This window comes from Orbicella franksi, chromosome 7 (assembly GCF_964199315.1).
Source record: "Orbicella franksi chromosome 7, jaOrbFran1.1, whole genome shotgun sequence".
NCBI classification, from domain to species: Eukaryota; Metazoa; Cnidaria; class Anthozoa; order Scleractinia; family Merulinidae; genus Orbicella; species Orbicella franksi.
Genome location: NC_138151.1, coordinates 28,202,009 through 28,215,893, shown reverse-complemented (window position 1 = coordinate 28,215,893; position 13,885 = coordinate 28,202,009). Strand labels below are relative to the sequence as shown.

General features: G+C 37.7%; 2 protein-coding genes across 2 annotated transcripts; one reads left to right on the top strand and one right to left on the bottom strand.

Moving 5' to 3' along the window:
* Positions 1-800: 800 nt before the first annotated feature.
* On the bottom strand, positions 801-4,235 carry LOC145493536 (beta-1,3-galactosyltransferase 6-like). Its single transcript, XM_081473041.1, has 2 exons — positions 3,412-4,235; positions 801-2,948 (listed from the first exon to the last, which is right to left on the bottom strand). Exons 1-2 carry the CDS (start codon positions 4,175-4,177, stop codon positions 2,695-2,697), a joined length of 1,020 nt encoding a protein of 339 aa, XP_081329167.1. The 5' UTR covers positions 4,178-4,235; the 3' UTR covers positions 801-2,694.
* A 59-nt stretch (positions 4,236-4,294) lies between these two features.
* Positions 4,295-13,857, top strand: LOC145493534 (FMR1-interacting protein NUFIP1-like). Its single transcript, XM_081473037.1, has 10 exons — positions 4,295-4,768; positions 6,160-6,288; positions 7,113-7,175; positions 7,549-7,625; positions 8,107-8,199; positions 8,801-9,048; positions 10,176-10,328; positions 10,832-11,013; positions 11,820-11,867; positions 13,347-13,857. The coding sequence occupies exons 1-10, from the start codon at positions 4,454-4,456 to the stop codon at positions 13,500-13,502; spliced, it is 1,464 nt and encodes a 487-aa protein (XP_081329163.1). The 5' UTR covers positions 4,295-4,453; the 3' UTR covers positions 13,503-13,857.
* The last annotated feature ends 28 nt before the right edge of the window (positions 13,858-13,885 follow it).

The following is a 13,885-nucleotide window of genomic DNA, read 5'->3' as shown; positions in this document are numbered from 1 at the left end:
TCACCCCATCCTGATTATTAGGCCTTCTAATTTGGTCCAAGACTTGTAAGTGTGCACTGTGGATGTTTTTTCATGTTCTAAATAAAATAGTTTCTGCTACCTGAGAAGGCAGACAACACTGAAACTCTTGGTCCTTTTGTTGGAAAAAGTTGGGGTTGGAAAATTCCTGTTTTCTTGCTGTTAGAAGTTCAGAAGATTTCATGTTGGCATAATTTTTTCAACTTGACATAATTTGGTCACAAAAAGTTGATAACATCTGCCAAGGAATAAATATTTGACCTGCAGTTGCCATCTGAGACTCAAGGATTGATATCTGTTTAAACTCCATAACAAAAGATATGTGCAGGATAATAGCTAGAAAATTTTATAAGGTTAATGTTATTTGAGCATCAAACCTGCTAAACAAAAAAAAGTTCACAAGCACGGAAATAGTGTTTATTAACAAAAGGGAAAAACCCAGGGAGGGGATGCTTGTCAGAAAATTTGAATTAAACCAATGAAGAGACCAATTTTTAAGCTTTATGCAACCCCCACAAGACACCACTTAAAATTGAAATAAAAAATTTTTTTTTTTTATTTCTTCAAGTGCATCCTAAAAGATACTTTGACAGCTAAAAATAGTGCCATTTCATCTTGAACATCCTGAGTGTGACCAAAAAATCTGTGATTTACATCTGTAAGGGTGATGACAAAAATCCCTGACCTTTTCATAAGGGATTCACCCTCTCCCTCAGGGAAAATATGTACATTACAGAAACAGTGCTTAATTTATAGCCTTAATTCTACAAATTACAATCCGGTATAAATATATGACTATATAATATATAGCAAAATTATAAATTAATATTCCATATATATTTAATAATATATGTCCACTCAAATTTCATTATATTTTGTCAGCAGTTACCATTCTTTTCAAAATAGTGATTACATGTAAATGATTGTATTTTCCTCTTTTCATATCATGATTCATCTTAGCTGACTTCTCATGAACCGGAGTTTGGTTTTACGGGTTACAGTGTGACTACTCAAACAGGACCATCTAGAAGAAAAGTAACCAATCAAAATGTAAACTGAGAAAAATTGACCAGTAGCTTCTCGTGATGGCAAGTAACGGTCTGTTTGACATGAAGACATCAACACTATCGATTCCTCTGTGTTGTTTACACTCTCAGAGATTCATTCCTTGACAGCAAATTATCATGTTATAAAACTCATTCGCAAAAGTTAGCTTTTGTGACAACTAAACTGAAACTATTGAAAAGCACACAAAATTTAGGATCGAAACTAACCAATCAACAAATGGCAAAGTCTGCTGAGAGGTTTGCAACACTTTGATGGGTTTTCAATTTTGTTAAGAACTATTGTTTGTATTCTTCAATGCTATTGGTTTATTTGTTCTCAGTAACTTTCTGATTGGTTAACTCTTTGGTATGTGGTACGGCTCAAGTAGTCGCACTGTTAAAGCTCACATCTGTGCATTATAATTGGTAGAATTCAGACTGACCTGTAGCCAGTCCCTATTTATCTAGTTGAAAAAACGACAATGCTCTAGCTGAGGGCATCTTGTGCAAGATCATTTTGTCTCTTCCCAGAATGCCCATCACTTTGCAAAGTATGACCTCGCTCCAGGCACGCTAAGCTATATCAGCTGATACAATTGCAGTTTGTTGTATTATTCATTGCTTAATTCATTTTGTCAGTGACCATTGGACAGTGTCAAGACAAACATTAAGCAAAAGTTCTAACTCCATGGTGATGGCTGTTAAAGTTGAAAACATCAGTTTTTAAAACTCTTACCTTTCGTTTAGCCCAATAACTTATTTGTAGAGTAGCATGGAAATTAAAAGTAATATATACAATTTGCACTGTGTACAATGTACAATGCACATGAAAACTGGAAGACAAATATTCAGTATTCTAATTTTAATAGGCAAAAAATAATCTTACTAAATAGGGGATAAATACCCTGGCGGGGGGGTGAGCCACAAATATTGAGGATGGGGTTACTCGTTGAACCTTTTAGGGCTTAGAAAAGAGGTTTTGGTACCTCTTGGAGTGTTCAGCCTAAGGAGGTCAGCAGTGGGAGCTTTCATGGTATTGAGCAGAAAAAAATATGACAGGAGAAATGTGTTGTTTTAGAATTGGTTCCCCTTAGGGGTGAAAAACATTTCAAGTCATACCCACAAAACAGGATCTTAATACCTTTTACGACAGGTTTTTTTTTTTTTCAAAAATAATTCAGACAAGCACCCCCCATCCTTTTTATAAGGGAGTCCCCCCGGGGATAAATACTGGTATGGCCATTATCATTTTAAACACCTGTAGGCAGAATATACGATCATCTGGGACCGTATTGTGACAATTTGTTGAATAACAGAGCAGTTTTCAATTGATTGCCACAATCTCAAAACCAAAGCAATCACTCTGGCCACTCACAAAGATCACCTACAATTCCAGTGAACCAATCAAACTTGACGCAAATAGGTTTAGATGGCGTGAAGCATACCGAGCAAGTCACGATCAGTTTTGCTTTATTTTTGATTGGATGACAAATTGGACTGTAATGAAAAACCAAAGAAATGCAACAGACTTTTGACTCCAAACTAGAAGTGCATTGAACAACTTTTTAAATAGCTTTCTAAATTTTGCAGAATAAAATTTGGAAACTTTTTTCAATTATTATTTGTAAGCCTAAGGTATTCCACCAATTCTTTTACAACACTGTGTGGGTGGTAAATCCCAGTTGTAAATGAATGAATTTCGTAGATGAGTTTCTTGAAGACAAAGCTTTCCATTCTCCTTGAGCTGAGTGTGTTTTTGATACATGTCAGCAGTTGACTGTTTGTGACTCACTATGTGAAGGTTATTACATCCCCGTGAGCGGTATTCAGTGTCAAACCTGTAGTCATGAATGCGATTCACTTGAAGAGGAGCCAGCCATGTTCCTAAAATCAAGTTCAATGATTTAATGTTCTTGCACAACATAAAAAAGATAATTTACAAAAATATCATTGTTATCAAGTCACATGGTGAATGTACCTTGTTACATAATGTAAAGGTAAAGTCTGCATACATCTCAAGCAACCCATCAGGCTGGAGCTTATTTCTGGTTTCTGTAGCATGAAGTGACTAGGAGAATTTCTACTCTCCCTGGATGGGAGGCTAGTTCATTGCATGGTTACCCCCAGCATTAAATTTGCCAGCACCCATTTATACACCTGGGTGAAGAGAGGCCCTGTAAGGGTTAAGTGTTTTGCCCAAGAACACAACAAAATTTCCCCAGCCAGGGCTTGAACACAACACAGTGAACCCAGAATGCCCAATCCAGAGGCAAGCACACTAACCATGAGGCCACTGTGCCTCTAACTGACCCGTGTTTTTTTGGTACAATGTGTGTTAACCACTTACCTACAGAAACATCTTCACTGTTGAATTTTTGCAAGAGATCAGCATTTCTTGCGATAAAATTTACCAAATCACTGGACAGTGTATAGCCACCACCTTGAGCATACGGCAAGTACCTATCACAGAGATGCCAGCTCTTTTCAGACCATGGTCCAGCGAATTTGACATGTGCATCCCCACGAAAGAAACCCCAATATAATCTCCTTGTGGAATAAGTGCTTTTGAGTTCAGAGATGATAAGATCAAGCCGAACAAAGCTGTCATCGTCCACTTTCAGAATGTATGAAGAATTCACATTTTGATCAATCCACTTGAATGTTTGCAATACTTTACTAGGAAGCTCTTTATAGGCATCTTTGAGTTCTGGAAGAAACAGAATATCATGACAGATGTTGTTTTCATCTTCCAAGTTTTTCATGTGTTCCGGAGTTAATTCCTTCACGCCAATTATAAACTTTGCAACTACTGGAGGATCAAGAGTTTCTACGTTAGACAGCCACGTTTCTCGTATGGCATTTCTTCTATCTTTGCCGTTTGGTGAAGTTAAAATCACAATGAAGAGAAAAGTCTCCATTTCTAGCGATATTGACTGCTCATTTCTTTTGATGTCAAATCGACGAAATGATTCCTCTTTGACATCACAGCCGACTTTCTGGTACATAAAGAATATAAAAAAAAACGCAACTATTACAACAAGCAGCAGAAAACTCTCATTTCTTCGAAAAATTTGTCTTTTTACCAGTCGGCGACACGCAGATAAATCCGCCATACTTGAGCCCACGGTCAATTCATTATTGAAGTTACTTTGTAGGACAGTTAGAGTAAGTTATTTGAAGTACTACATAACTGCCGAAGTTTTTCTCGGAGAGTTTCGTGATGAATCGGAGCTTTTACGAAGTATTTCGATTCCGACTTGAAAGAAACAATCTAATGGGGCCAAGCATTTCGCTCTAGCAAGGTAGCAGATCAAAGTTTCTTGCGAAAAGTTTCATGTCCTCCTTGTTTATTGTCATTTAGGAGCTAGCAGCTACTCTCAGCAGTCAAGATGTCGCAGTTGCCTCCTCCAAACTTTGGAAACTTTCCGCCAGCTTTCAACACGAATGGATTTCCAGGATGGCCGATGGTTGGAGCGACAGCTCCATCGATCTTTGGAAGGCCACAAATTCCTTCACCAGGTTTTCCACCTAGATTACCCATGAACTCTTTTACTGGCTATCCAGGTTCTCAGTTTAGGCCGGGAATATGGCCGAATGTAAATCCTTTAGGTCCTCAGCTTAACCACGTGGTTGCTCAGGAAAGAATCGACGTTCACCCACCTTCCAAACAACAACAACGGAAACTGCGGGTCACCAATTTCCAGGTACATTGTAATGCCTGCTGACTAACTTGTAGTAACTGGAAATAAGCTTAATCTGGAGTTTTTTTCTCAGATCTCTGGAAAAAACATTCCTAACTCCTAGCTGGAAATACAGGGGAAGAGGGGTGGGGATTACACAGGGGGAGGGGGGCAGTTCTTCCTGAAAAATTGGGTCAGGGTTTGCGACCCTGCTTCCCAAAACCCTTACCTTACTCGTGACCGTTGCAGCTGGCAATGCTGCCCTAAACATAATTTATGAAGGGCTTTTGATGATGATCTTATCAATAATGATGAAAAAGTAGCTATAAAAGACTAAAGTGCAAAAACCATACCCCTACTGATGACCAAAATGGCTGAAAAACCATAACCTTTGGGGCCACACATACCTATATAGCCCATATAAGGGAATACCCGGTGGTGGATCTAGGAGAGGGGCCCCCCTGGCCCCCCTTATTTTAGGTAAAAAAAAAAAAAAAGAAATCACAGAAGGAAGAAAAGCTGGTAGGGTTAGCAAAAAAAAAAATGCCCCCCCCCCCCCCTTTAGCTCAAGGTCTAGGTTCGCCACTGGTACCTCCTCCTGGATAACATTGGTTTGAAATCTTCATTTCAGTCGTGGGTTGGTAGGAATTCAAGACTGGGACAGGGGAGGGAGGGAGCATTGGTTACAACATAGTGGGGATTAAGGTGGACATTTGTTTATCTGTGAAAGAGATTGGAGTGATTTAACAATACCAGGCCACTTTTACATGTAAGAATGAGGCGCATAGAAAGAAACAATTCCAACCATTCATATTCAGTGAGATGCAAATGATTGGCCTGGCATTCTACAATCTAGCCAGAAGATTTTGTCTGATCATAGGATCATTGGATTTACTGATAATTTCCTCTTACCCCTAGGGAAGATCATAGAGTTGCTTAACACATTTTAAGTCCCTCTGGCCAACAAGAGATTGACCTCCAAGGGAATTGAGCCACTGATATCTATTTGGAGGGTGATACACTTCATACATTGTACATTACACATGTTACTATGCACAGGCAGTGCAGAGAGTTTTGGTGGTAATTAGTCCCCAACTTCATTACTGTGACATAATTACTGATAAAAACGCTCTCATCTTTGGTCAAATCACCCTTCATGGATATTAACTATACAGCATCTACTTCTTCATGTAGATATATATATACAGTCACTTTTGCCACATCAAATTTCTTGTTACATATGGTCTGTTCACAAACCTGCAGCAAGACAGACTGATTGGCAGAGATTTTTCAATCCCTGATTGAGAATCTGAAAAGTTTTTTAATTACATGTAAACCAATTTATTCAGTTTATATTGTTCTATTTACATACCATTTCTGTAATGTACTTCTTACCTCTTGGCTTTGTTATGTAGGGAAAAACAAATGGAACGTCAGAGAATGGACAAACCTACCCTTTGAATAAAGACTATCGCTGTGATGCTTGCCAGAAAGATTTTACCAGTAAAGAGACACTAAATGCCCACTTAGGCTCCCATGTCCAGGTATGACCTTGGGTCAAAGTGCATAATACGTTGTGTACAGTGTAACATGACGCACATCATAGTAAGCTTTATTTTCTGTGTTTCTCTCGAGTTACTGAAACACGTGTAAGTTTAGGAGAATAAGAAAATGTTGTGTTAACATGAGCCAAGTTCTCCTCAACTTCCATGAGTGTAGATCTATTTAACAATTAGATTTATGAGCTTGAAATTTCTATCATATCATAGTTCTTGTGGGTGCAGCACGAGTCAACTATCACACAAAGAAATCATGAGCGAATAAATTATAATCTACGTGTAACTGTCTTAGTATTAATCTACTAACTACATGTATCATGAGATAGACATCTTGAGCTCATAATCTAATTGTTTAATAGGAGAACCGCTTTTAGTGGGGGTTTCTTACAGGATGTTTTCTACATGATGCTTTATTCTCTGCATGTGGTAGTTTTCATTGGTATGGTTCAGACAAGCAAACCTTTGTAAGTACATGTACAGGCAAGCTCTCGGAACATAACCCTTTGGGCTGGAGGAATGGGATTTCCAGACATAATACATGTTTTGATCTTGGAAGGTTGGTCTCAGATCTTGTACATCTCTCTCACATTAGGAATAGAAATTTTGGGCTTAAAGTGAGATGTGAAGTTAACTTAATGGTTATTTTAACTTTTAGGTTACAAAATGAGCCAACAATAATTATTAAATTTCTTCTACTTTGTGTCCACTCTCTCTTCAGCAACCACTTGTTAACTTGATAATTTAATTATAATATCACTTTAAATTATTATGGCAGTTATATATGTTGTGTTTTAATTTTTTTCCAACAGTGTAGTTACGAAGGTTGTACTTTCAAAGCTGGAAGGAAGGTTCTCAAACTGCACTGGATACAGGTTATAACCCATGCAAATTATTTGTTCCTCATAATTTTACAGTAGCATATTTGTACTGCTACAAAATATTGTTACTTGAAACTACATATTATTAGTACTTTTATGTTAATGTCAGTTGGTAGCTGTGTACTGACACTTGCCTGAATAAACAACTATTTATTAACCATAGATATCTAGAACAATATCCATATTTTGTAGAGGTACAGTGGTCTTATGGTTAGTGTTTTTTCACCTCTGGATCGAGCAGTCCAGGTTTGAGCCCTGGCTGGAGACATTATGTTGTTCTCTTGGGCAAGACACTTTATTCTCACAGTGCCTTTCTTTCTAAGTGGATACTAACAGGTCTAATGGGAGTTTTCCATGCTATTTCCAGACTCATGAAACAGGCAGGATGAAGATCAAGCTTGATACAGATGAAGAAATAGCAAAGTGGAGAGAAGAACGAAAAAGGTAACTTGTTGTTATTTGCATTTTTAAGGGTTGTAGGCCATGTTGCTCTTTTATGAATACCTGAGGAGTGGTTCACTATCTTCCAGTAAAGGATTTTTTCCCCCACCCCTGCCCCCCCCCCCCCCCAAAGCCCATTTAGTACACAGTGATTTAGAGACAATTGACAGCTCATCTGATTTACTCTGCTAGAAAATAGTCTTTTTCAAGTTGTAGTCGTTGGGTGAATTTCATTCCTTCCTCCACTTCGTGTTGGACCCTTTTTTGTCCATCCGCTGAACAATGCATGAGGCTTTTACACTCGTACTGGAATTTATTTCAAGTTATTCAATGTGGAAATGGCTGCCCTATATGCTGTCCTACATGCCAGCAGGCATAAGGGCAGTAAGAAAGTAATGTGGAAGTGAAATGATTTTGATTTGTCACTGTCTGACCAGTACTAATTTGTCACTGACTATTATTTGTTACCATCTGATAATAAAAGGAAGTATCCAACTGTTGCTAATGTGGAAAGAAAGATGGCAGAAGAAGCTAAGAGAAAAGCATCTGGCCATGTTTTGAAGACCAAGAATTTCAGGTAGTGAGATGTGCAATGTATATGTGAACATAGACAAACCATGATCAACTACTGTAAACTTTAGTGTTTATTCTGCTTGTACATGAGGTGCCTTGAGAAAACTCTACTTCCGTAAGAACATTACACAGATGGGCCTTGATAAAAGTTAAGTAGAAGTTAAGTAGAACTTAAGTAGTGAACTCAGGTTTGGGGTGGCCCTTATGGTCTACATTTGAATAAAGGGGCCACCCATGCACGCACTCAAGACTAAAATAATAAATGACCTGTGCAGGGTACTCAGCTGGGTCACACAAAGCCCAGCAGTAACATACAATGCTATACTAAAACTGATGCTTGATAGAGGTCTTTGGTACTTGTACTAATAAGGCACTAAACTATCACATCCTGGCATGTACTATCAAGAATCTGGTTTGCATCATTTTACTTTCATTGTTAACTAGTTTTAGAGCAGTAGGTCTGGGCATTGTCGACTTGCTTTTATCAATCAAGAACTTAATTAGACCTGCAAGTCTGATGCTTTTTGCTTTTGCTGACAATGTTCACTTCAGCATTTCATCTATTTACACCGTTACTTAGGGAAATTTTGTACTTGTTTTCAAAGATACCGCAGAGGCCAGCGAGGTGGCAGAACTTTTCAAAGAGGTGGCAACAAACACTTCAACGATAGAGTTCAAACAAGGAATGATACTGAGAGTTCAAATACCACGGACACAGCAAAAAATCTTACTAAAGAACAGAGCCATGATGGAGACAATGAAAGCAAATCAGAAGATCCTACAACACTGGAAAATGGGGCAGATCCTCTTTCATTGGTACTTGATGGTTCTTATAAAGAAGAGGATGATGCAGGTATGTCCTGTATCTGATAGAACATGAAGGTGTTTCTTTCTGAAAACGTCTGCCAATTAACTGAGAGTCTTATCACAGTTGACCTTCTCTTATATTTAGTGGAAGTACTTTGGACTAGAAAATGTGTCCTCTAAAGAGTGGTTCTTTAATGATCACCATGATTGCTGCAAAAAATTCAGCAATCATCATCAGTGATAATATGGAAACCTCTCTCCAGGGATAGAAATGATCACTGTAATAATAGACCTTTTTACCAATGTCACACAATATCAACAATTTCTTGTAATAATTTTTCAAATAAACAAAAAAACACCTTGGTCCACAGTTCAATTTACCATGATGCTGAATTTAGTAAAGTTTCATAACAATCCATACATTGCAAACTCAGAAAAATATGGGACCCCAAACTTACAAAGAAATCATTGCCCCCTTGGCATACACTTCTTTGTAAAAATTAGCAAGTTGGGGTCCCATGTTTTTATGAGTTGGCAACAGATTCTAATGAAAGTAAGCACATTTACTAAATTAGGCATGATAAATTAAGAGGTGAGGTTTATTTTTTGTTTGAGCGAGAAGATCGGAAAACAGGGATCGAAAAAAACTTGAATTTCAGCTTGCCCTTGGGACAAGAAGCTCTCACATTTTGCCTGCCCTGGACAACTCCTAGCTTTCTCTTTTAATGATTTAGTTGGCAGACGACACTCCTGATCCCTTGTCCACTGGGCAAGTAAGAATGAAAAGTTACATGTACTTGCTCAGGAGGAAAATCTACTTGTCCTTGATGATGGGGCAGCACTTTTTTCTAGCCCTGGGAAATACATGACATCGATAAAAATGTCCATTACTGAGATTTGGCTGTAAGGATTGCTCAACTTCTTTTGCAGTAATTACAGTGATCATAGCAATTGTAGAGAAACCAGCCTCAGAAGTGGAGTCTACTTATGGGCAGTTAAAAAATTAGAGCATTTGTAATGGATTGGACCATGACCAAGTGCTGCTTTTATGTTCATTATAGAACTAGTTTTTTTGTTGCTTTGTTCCTGAATGAATTATTGTTTTTAAATGTACCACATGATCATTTTTTCTTGTTTGTAAGGTTTATAAACTATCTATTTTTGTGATTCCAGGGAGTGAAATTAAAGAGAGGTTACCTGCCCCAAAGATATTACCCAGCCTAACATCAGAAGCAGTTCCTTCCACTGCAATGTCTGGATTCTCTGGATTAGGTTCACTCTGTTCAGCATATGCTAGCGAATCTGAGGATGACCAAGCACCAGCAGGTATATTCAAATATGATCTACTTAAGGGTTAAAATTCTAATTTATTTTTTCCAATCCAATGGCAGGTCTCTCTCTTGCCTTCTTTTGTCCATGCCATTGGCCAAATTTATACCAGAGGTGAATTATCCATCATATATAGATGAATATTATTCTTTGTCTGAAATGGATAATTTGTCTTTCAGTGGGAAGACAAATTATAGAGCAAAACTTCTCTGTGGCTGATACATCTGTCAGCATGCCTTCAAGATGAATAATTTATCTAAGATGGATAATTCATCTCTAAACGGAAAGCGATTTTCCAAGAATGAAATGAAAGGTGTGTCAATTAACTCAAAGTCTTTCCTTGAGCTGTGATTCCAACAAGTTTTGAAGTCTGTCCTCCCACCATTTCTTGCTTCTGATCTCATCTCAGTCTACTTATTGTTTTCCTATCTTGGGCAAGATTAGCTATGGAAAATGGCAATATGAAGTTTTTTAAGTTAAAATAAATGTTCAACCAACAGAAATTAACAACAACAAACACAAAGATTGTTCCCTGAAGGAGAAACTCGACAAAAATTCGACAAATGAGCCTGAAGTTGGAAAAGCTGACAGCAGTACACCTCATTCACGACATGACGTGAAACAAGGTGCACACGGCAGAACAAAGAGAACACGCAGGAGATCAAAGAAATGTATCACAAAGGTGAATGAAATTTCATTTTGTTATCAAGTCTTTGCGTTGTCAATGTTAACTTAAATATGATCTTGGTGATAGTCCAAGTTAAAGGGGAAATCAGTTGTTTTACCTGACAGCCAGTTCGCCCGAACTTTTAGTCTGTTTGCCCAGACTGAAAGTTCAAAGAAGGATGTGTTAAATCTTTTTTCAACAAAATGAATGAAAAAGACAACATTGTGGGTGTTATGAAACAAAACTACACAAAACATGTTTGTTTCTCATTCTTTAATCCGTTGACCTTGAGCTAACAGTCCAGGCACACTGACTCACAGTTTGGGCGAACTGGCTTTCGGGCAGAACCACCACAGTTCCTTAAAGGCACTCAAAAAATACTTCAGACTTACTCCATTTTAAGTGATTTAAATAATGGTTTTGTGTTAGATGTGAATCCTTAATGTTTATTTTTTAAAGGACTTTAAAAAGGACTTTTTTAAGACAGGTTTGTCAAATAGGTTTAATGCAAGTGAAATTACATGAAATGCATATTTTTAACTGCTGGAGAAAAATTTGTAACAGAAAAATCACAGTTATATGCACAACTTAATAGGCAACACTGCCAAAACAGACATAAATGAGATTCAAATGCAAAATGGTGCATGTTTGGTGGAGTGCTCAACCGAACTATCAAGCCAACTGGGCGTTGATCTTGGTGTGAGTTCGTAAAATACCCATAGCTGGCAAAGATATGCAAGTGAATACACTGCAAACAGCTGCCTTAAGTGTATTTAGTTACAAAGTTTGCACATAAAAATAGCTGCAGTTATGTCTTTCAGGCAAACTCTAAATCCATGGGAATAAGGAAATCAACTCTCTTAGAAAAGGTAATTTAAACCTATAGCTAATGTATTTATACTTTCTTAGAAGAATTCTAAAGGCTGGTTTTCCCTAGCAACAGTGTCGTAGTCAGAGTCGTAATCAGAAGCATAGAGTGATGTGATCTTGTCAAAATCAAACCGATTGAGTCGGAGGCAGAATACCCATTGTGCTTATGACTCTGTTGTTTTTGATCTAGTGAAAACTAGATTGTTGGAGTCAGAAGCAGAAGCAGAAGCAGAATAAACCAATCTCCATCTTGATTCCGGGCCTTGTGATTGGTTGGTTCTTCCGCTTCTGCTTCCGACTCCGACAATCTTGTTTTCACTGGATCATAAACAATGGAGTGGTAAACAGAAATGGAAGAAATGGAAATGTTCTGATTCTTCTGACTCTGATTTGGACATTCCATCCAGCTTACGACTCCACTTACTAACTCAAATTTTTGATTTTCACAAGGTTGTAATCTCTCTTACTACAACTCTGTCGCTACTGAAAACCAGCCTTTACATACTTATGCAAATGTTGCAATCTCATTAGCTGAGCTTCCATCCAAGTTTCCTTGTTTTTCCAAAGTTTCAAAGCAACACTTTGAAACATCACTGGATAATTCAAATGTGAAGAAGACTAAATGAAGATCAATCACCGAATTGTTCTCACCTTTGAAAACCCAAAATATGTTGGATGATGCATATAATGCATGCAAAGTCACTGAATATTCGTTCTGATACAGTGATTTGCTAAGTTAGATCAGGGCTTTCTGTGTTTAAAGTTACATTTTGAGTTCATTTCCCTTCTAAATTAGCATTTTTCAAGCGTGAACCAAACAGATAGTCAAACTTCCACAAATGGTCTCCCACGCATAGTGGCCACCTCTCTATGATGACCAAGATGTTTTGTCCTTAACATGTGCCAATCATACACTTAACTCAACTCAGCCTCCTTGAGGCTGATTACAAATTATGTAATTCAACCACAGGATGGCCATTGTAGAGAGTTTCAACTGTAATTCTTGTGATCAAGCTGTTTAAAAACCATGCACTAAAAACATAGTTTCTGATAATTTCCTTTCTACAAAAATGTTATACCTGTGGAGTGTAAACCCATAAAATAATTTGCAAAAATGGCCTCTATCCACTTCCTTATTGCAACATTAGTACCTAGCTTGTGAAGCAAACAGGTAATGAGAATAAAATGATGATCAACTAGGGGACTATTCTCTTGATGTAACTGCAAATTCTCAACTGGCTGTTGTGGAGAGGTTATTTTCAATTGGTAGTTTGGGACATGCATTAGTAACTGTTACCATTGTGGAGAGGTGTTGGTTAAAATAAGAGCGAATGTATGGGCTGTCTGCCAGGATGAAAAAAAGTGGTCATCATAGGGAGGTGGCTGTTAGTGGATGTTCCACTGTGCAACAATCAATGGGGTGAAGAAACTGGCAAAGATTTAGTTTAATCAACTGATTTTCACTTTTTTCAACACAGCTTTTGGCCCCAGAAATCCGTCATGAAAGAAATGTGATTCTTCAGTGTTTGCGGCACATTGTGAAGAGGAACTTCTTTGATGTTGGAGACACTAAGCTGCCTGCAGAAAATATTGTTAAAAATGAAATTTGTGATGACTTTGTAAATAAATCATGAAAAATAAATTACCACAGCAATAACTGTGAGCATGAAGTTACTGTACTATAATATTTAATTTTATAATCCATCAAACATTTCATTTGCACTTGCTCATGCTTGGCCTAAGTGTGTCTTGTGACTGAATATGCTCCAGCTACACCCGGGGAATATCTGAGTGATATTCCCCAAGTTTCAAAAGATCCTCTGTGTTGCAAAAAATATTTCAAGGATTATAAATACAATAGCCTCCATTTGACTTTTCAGGTATTTGTACTAGGACATCATTTGTTCCTCACAGTTTTCCTCAAGCTTTGTTCTTGGTGCAAATAATGTCTGCGAACAAAATATCCAAGCATATTTTTATGCCACATGGAGGCTATTATTTATCTAGTCATTAACTA

Excerpts from the sequence above, each read along its gene's own strand:
- LOC145493536 (XM_081473041.1), bottom strand. The coding sequence starts at position 4,177 with ATGGCGGATTTATCTGCGTGTCGCCGACTGGTAAAAAGACAAATTTTT. Across the intron at positions 2,949-3,411 it reads CAGTGAAGATGTTTCTGTAG|GAACATGGCTGGCTCCTCTT; the intron begins GTAAGTGGTTAA and ends ACTTGATTTTAG.
- LOC145493534 (XM_081473037.1), top strand. The coding sequence starts at position 4,454 with ATGTCGCAGTTGCCTCCTCCAAACTTTGGAAACTTTCCGCCAGCTTTC. Across the intron at positions 7,176-7,548 it reads TCAAACTGCACTGGATACAG|ACTCATGAAACAGGCAGGAT; the intron begins GTTATAACCCAT and ends TGCTATTTCCAG. Across the intron at positions 7,626-8,106 it reads TGGAGAGAAGAACGAAAAAG|GAAGTATCCAACTGTTGCTA; the intron begins GTAACTTGTTGT and ends TGATAATAAAAG.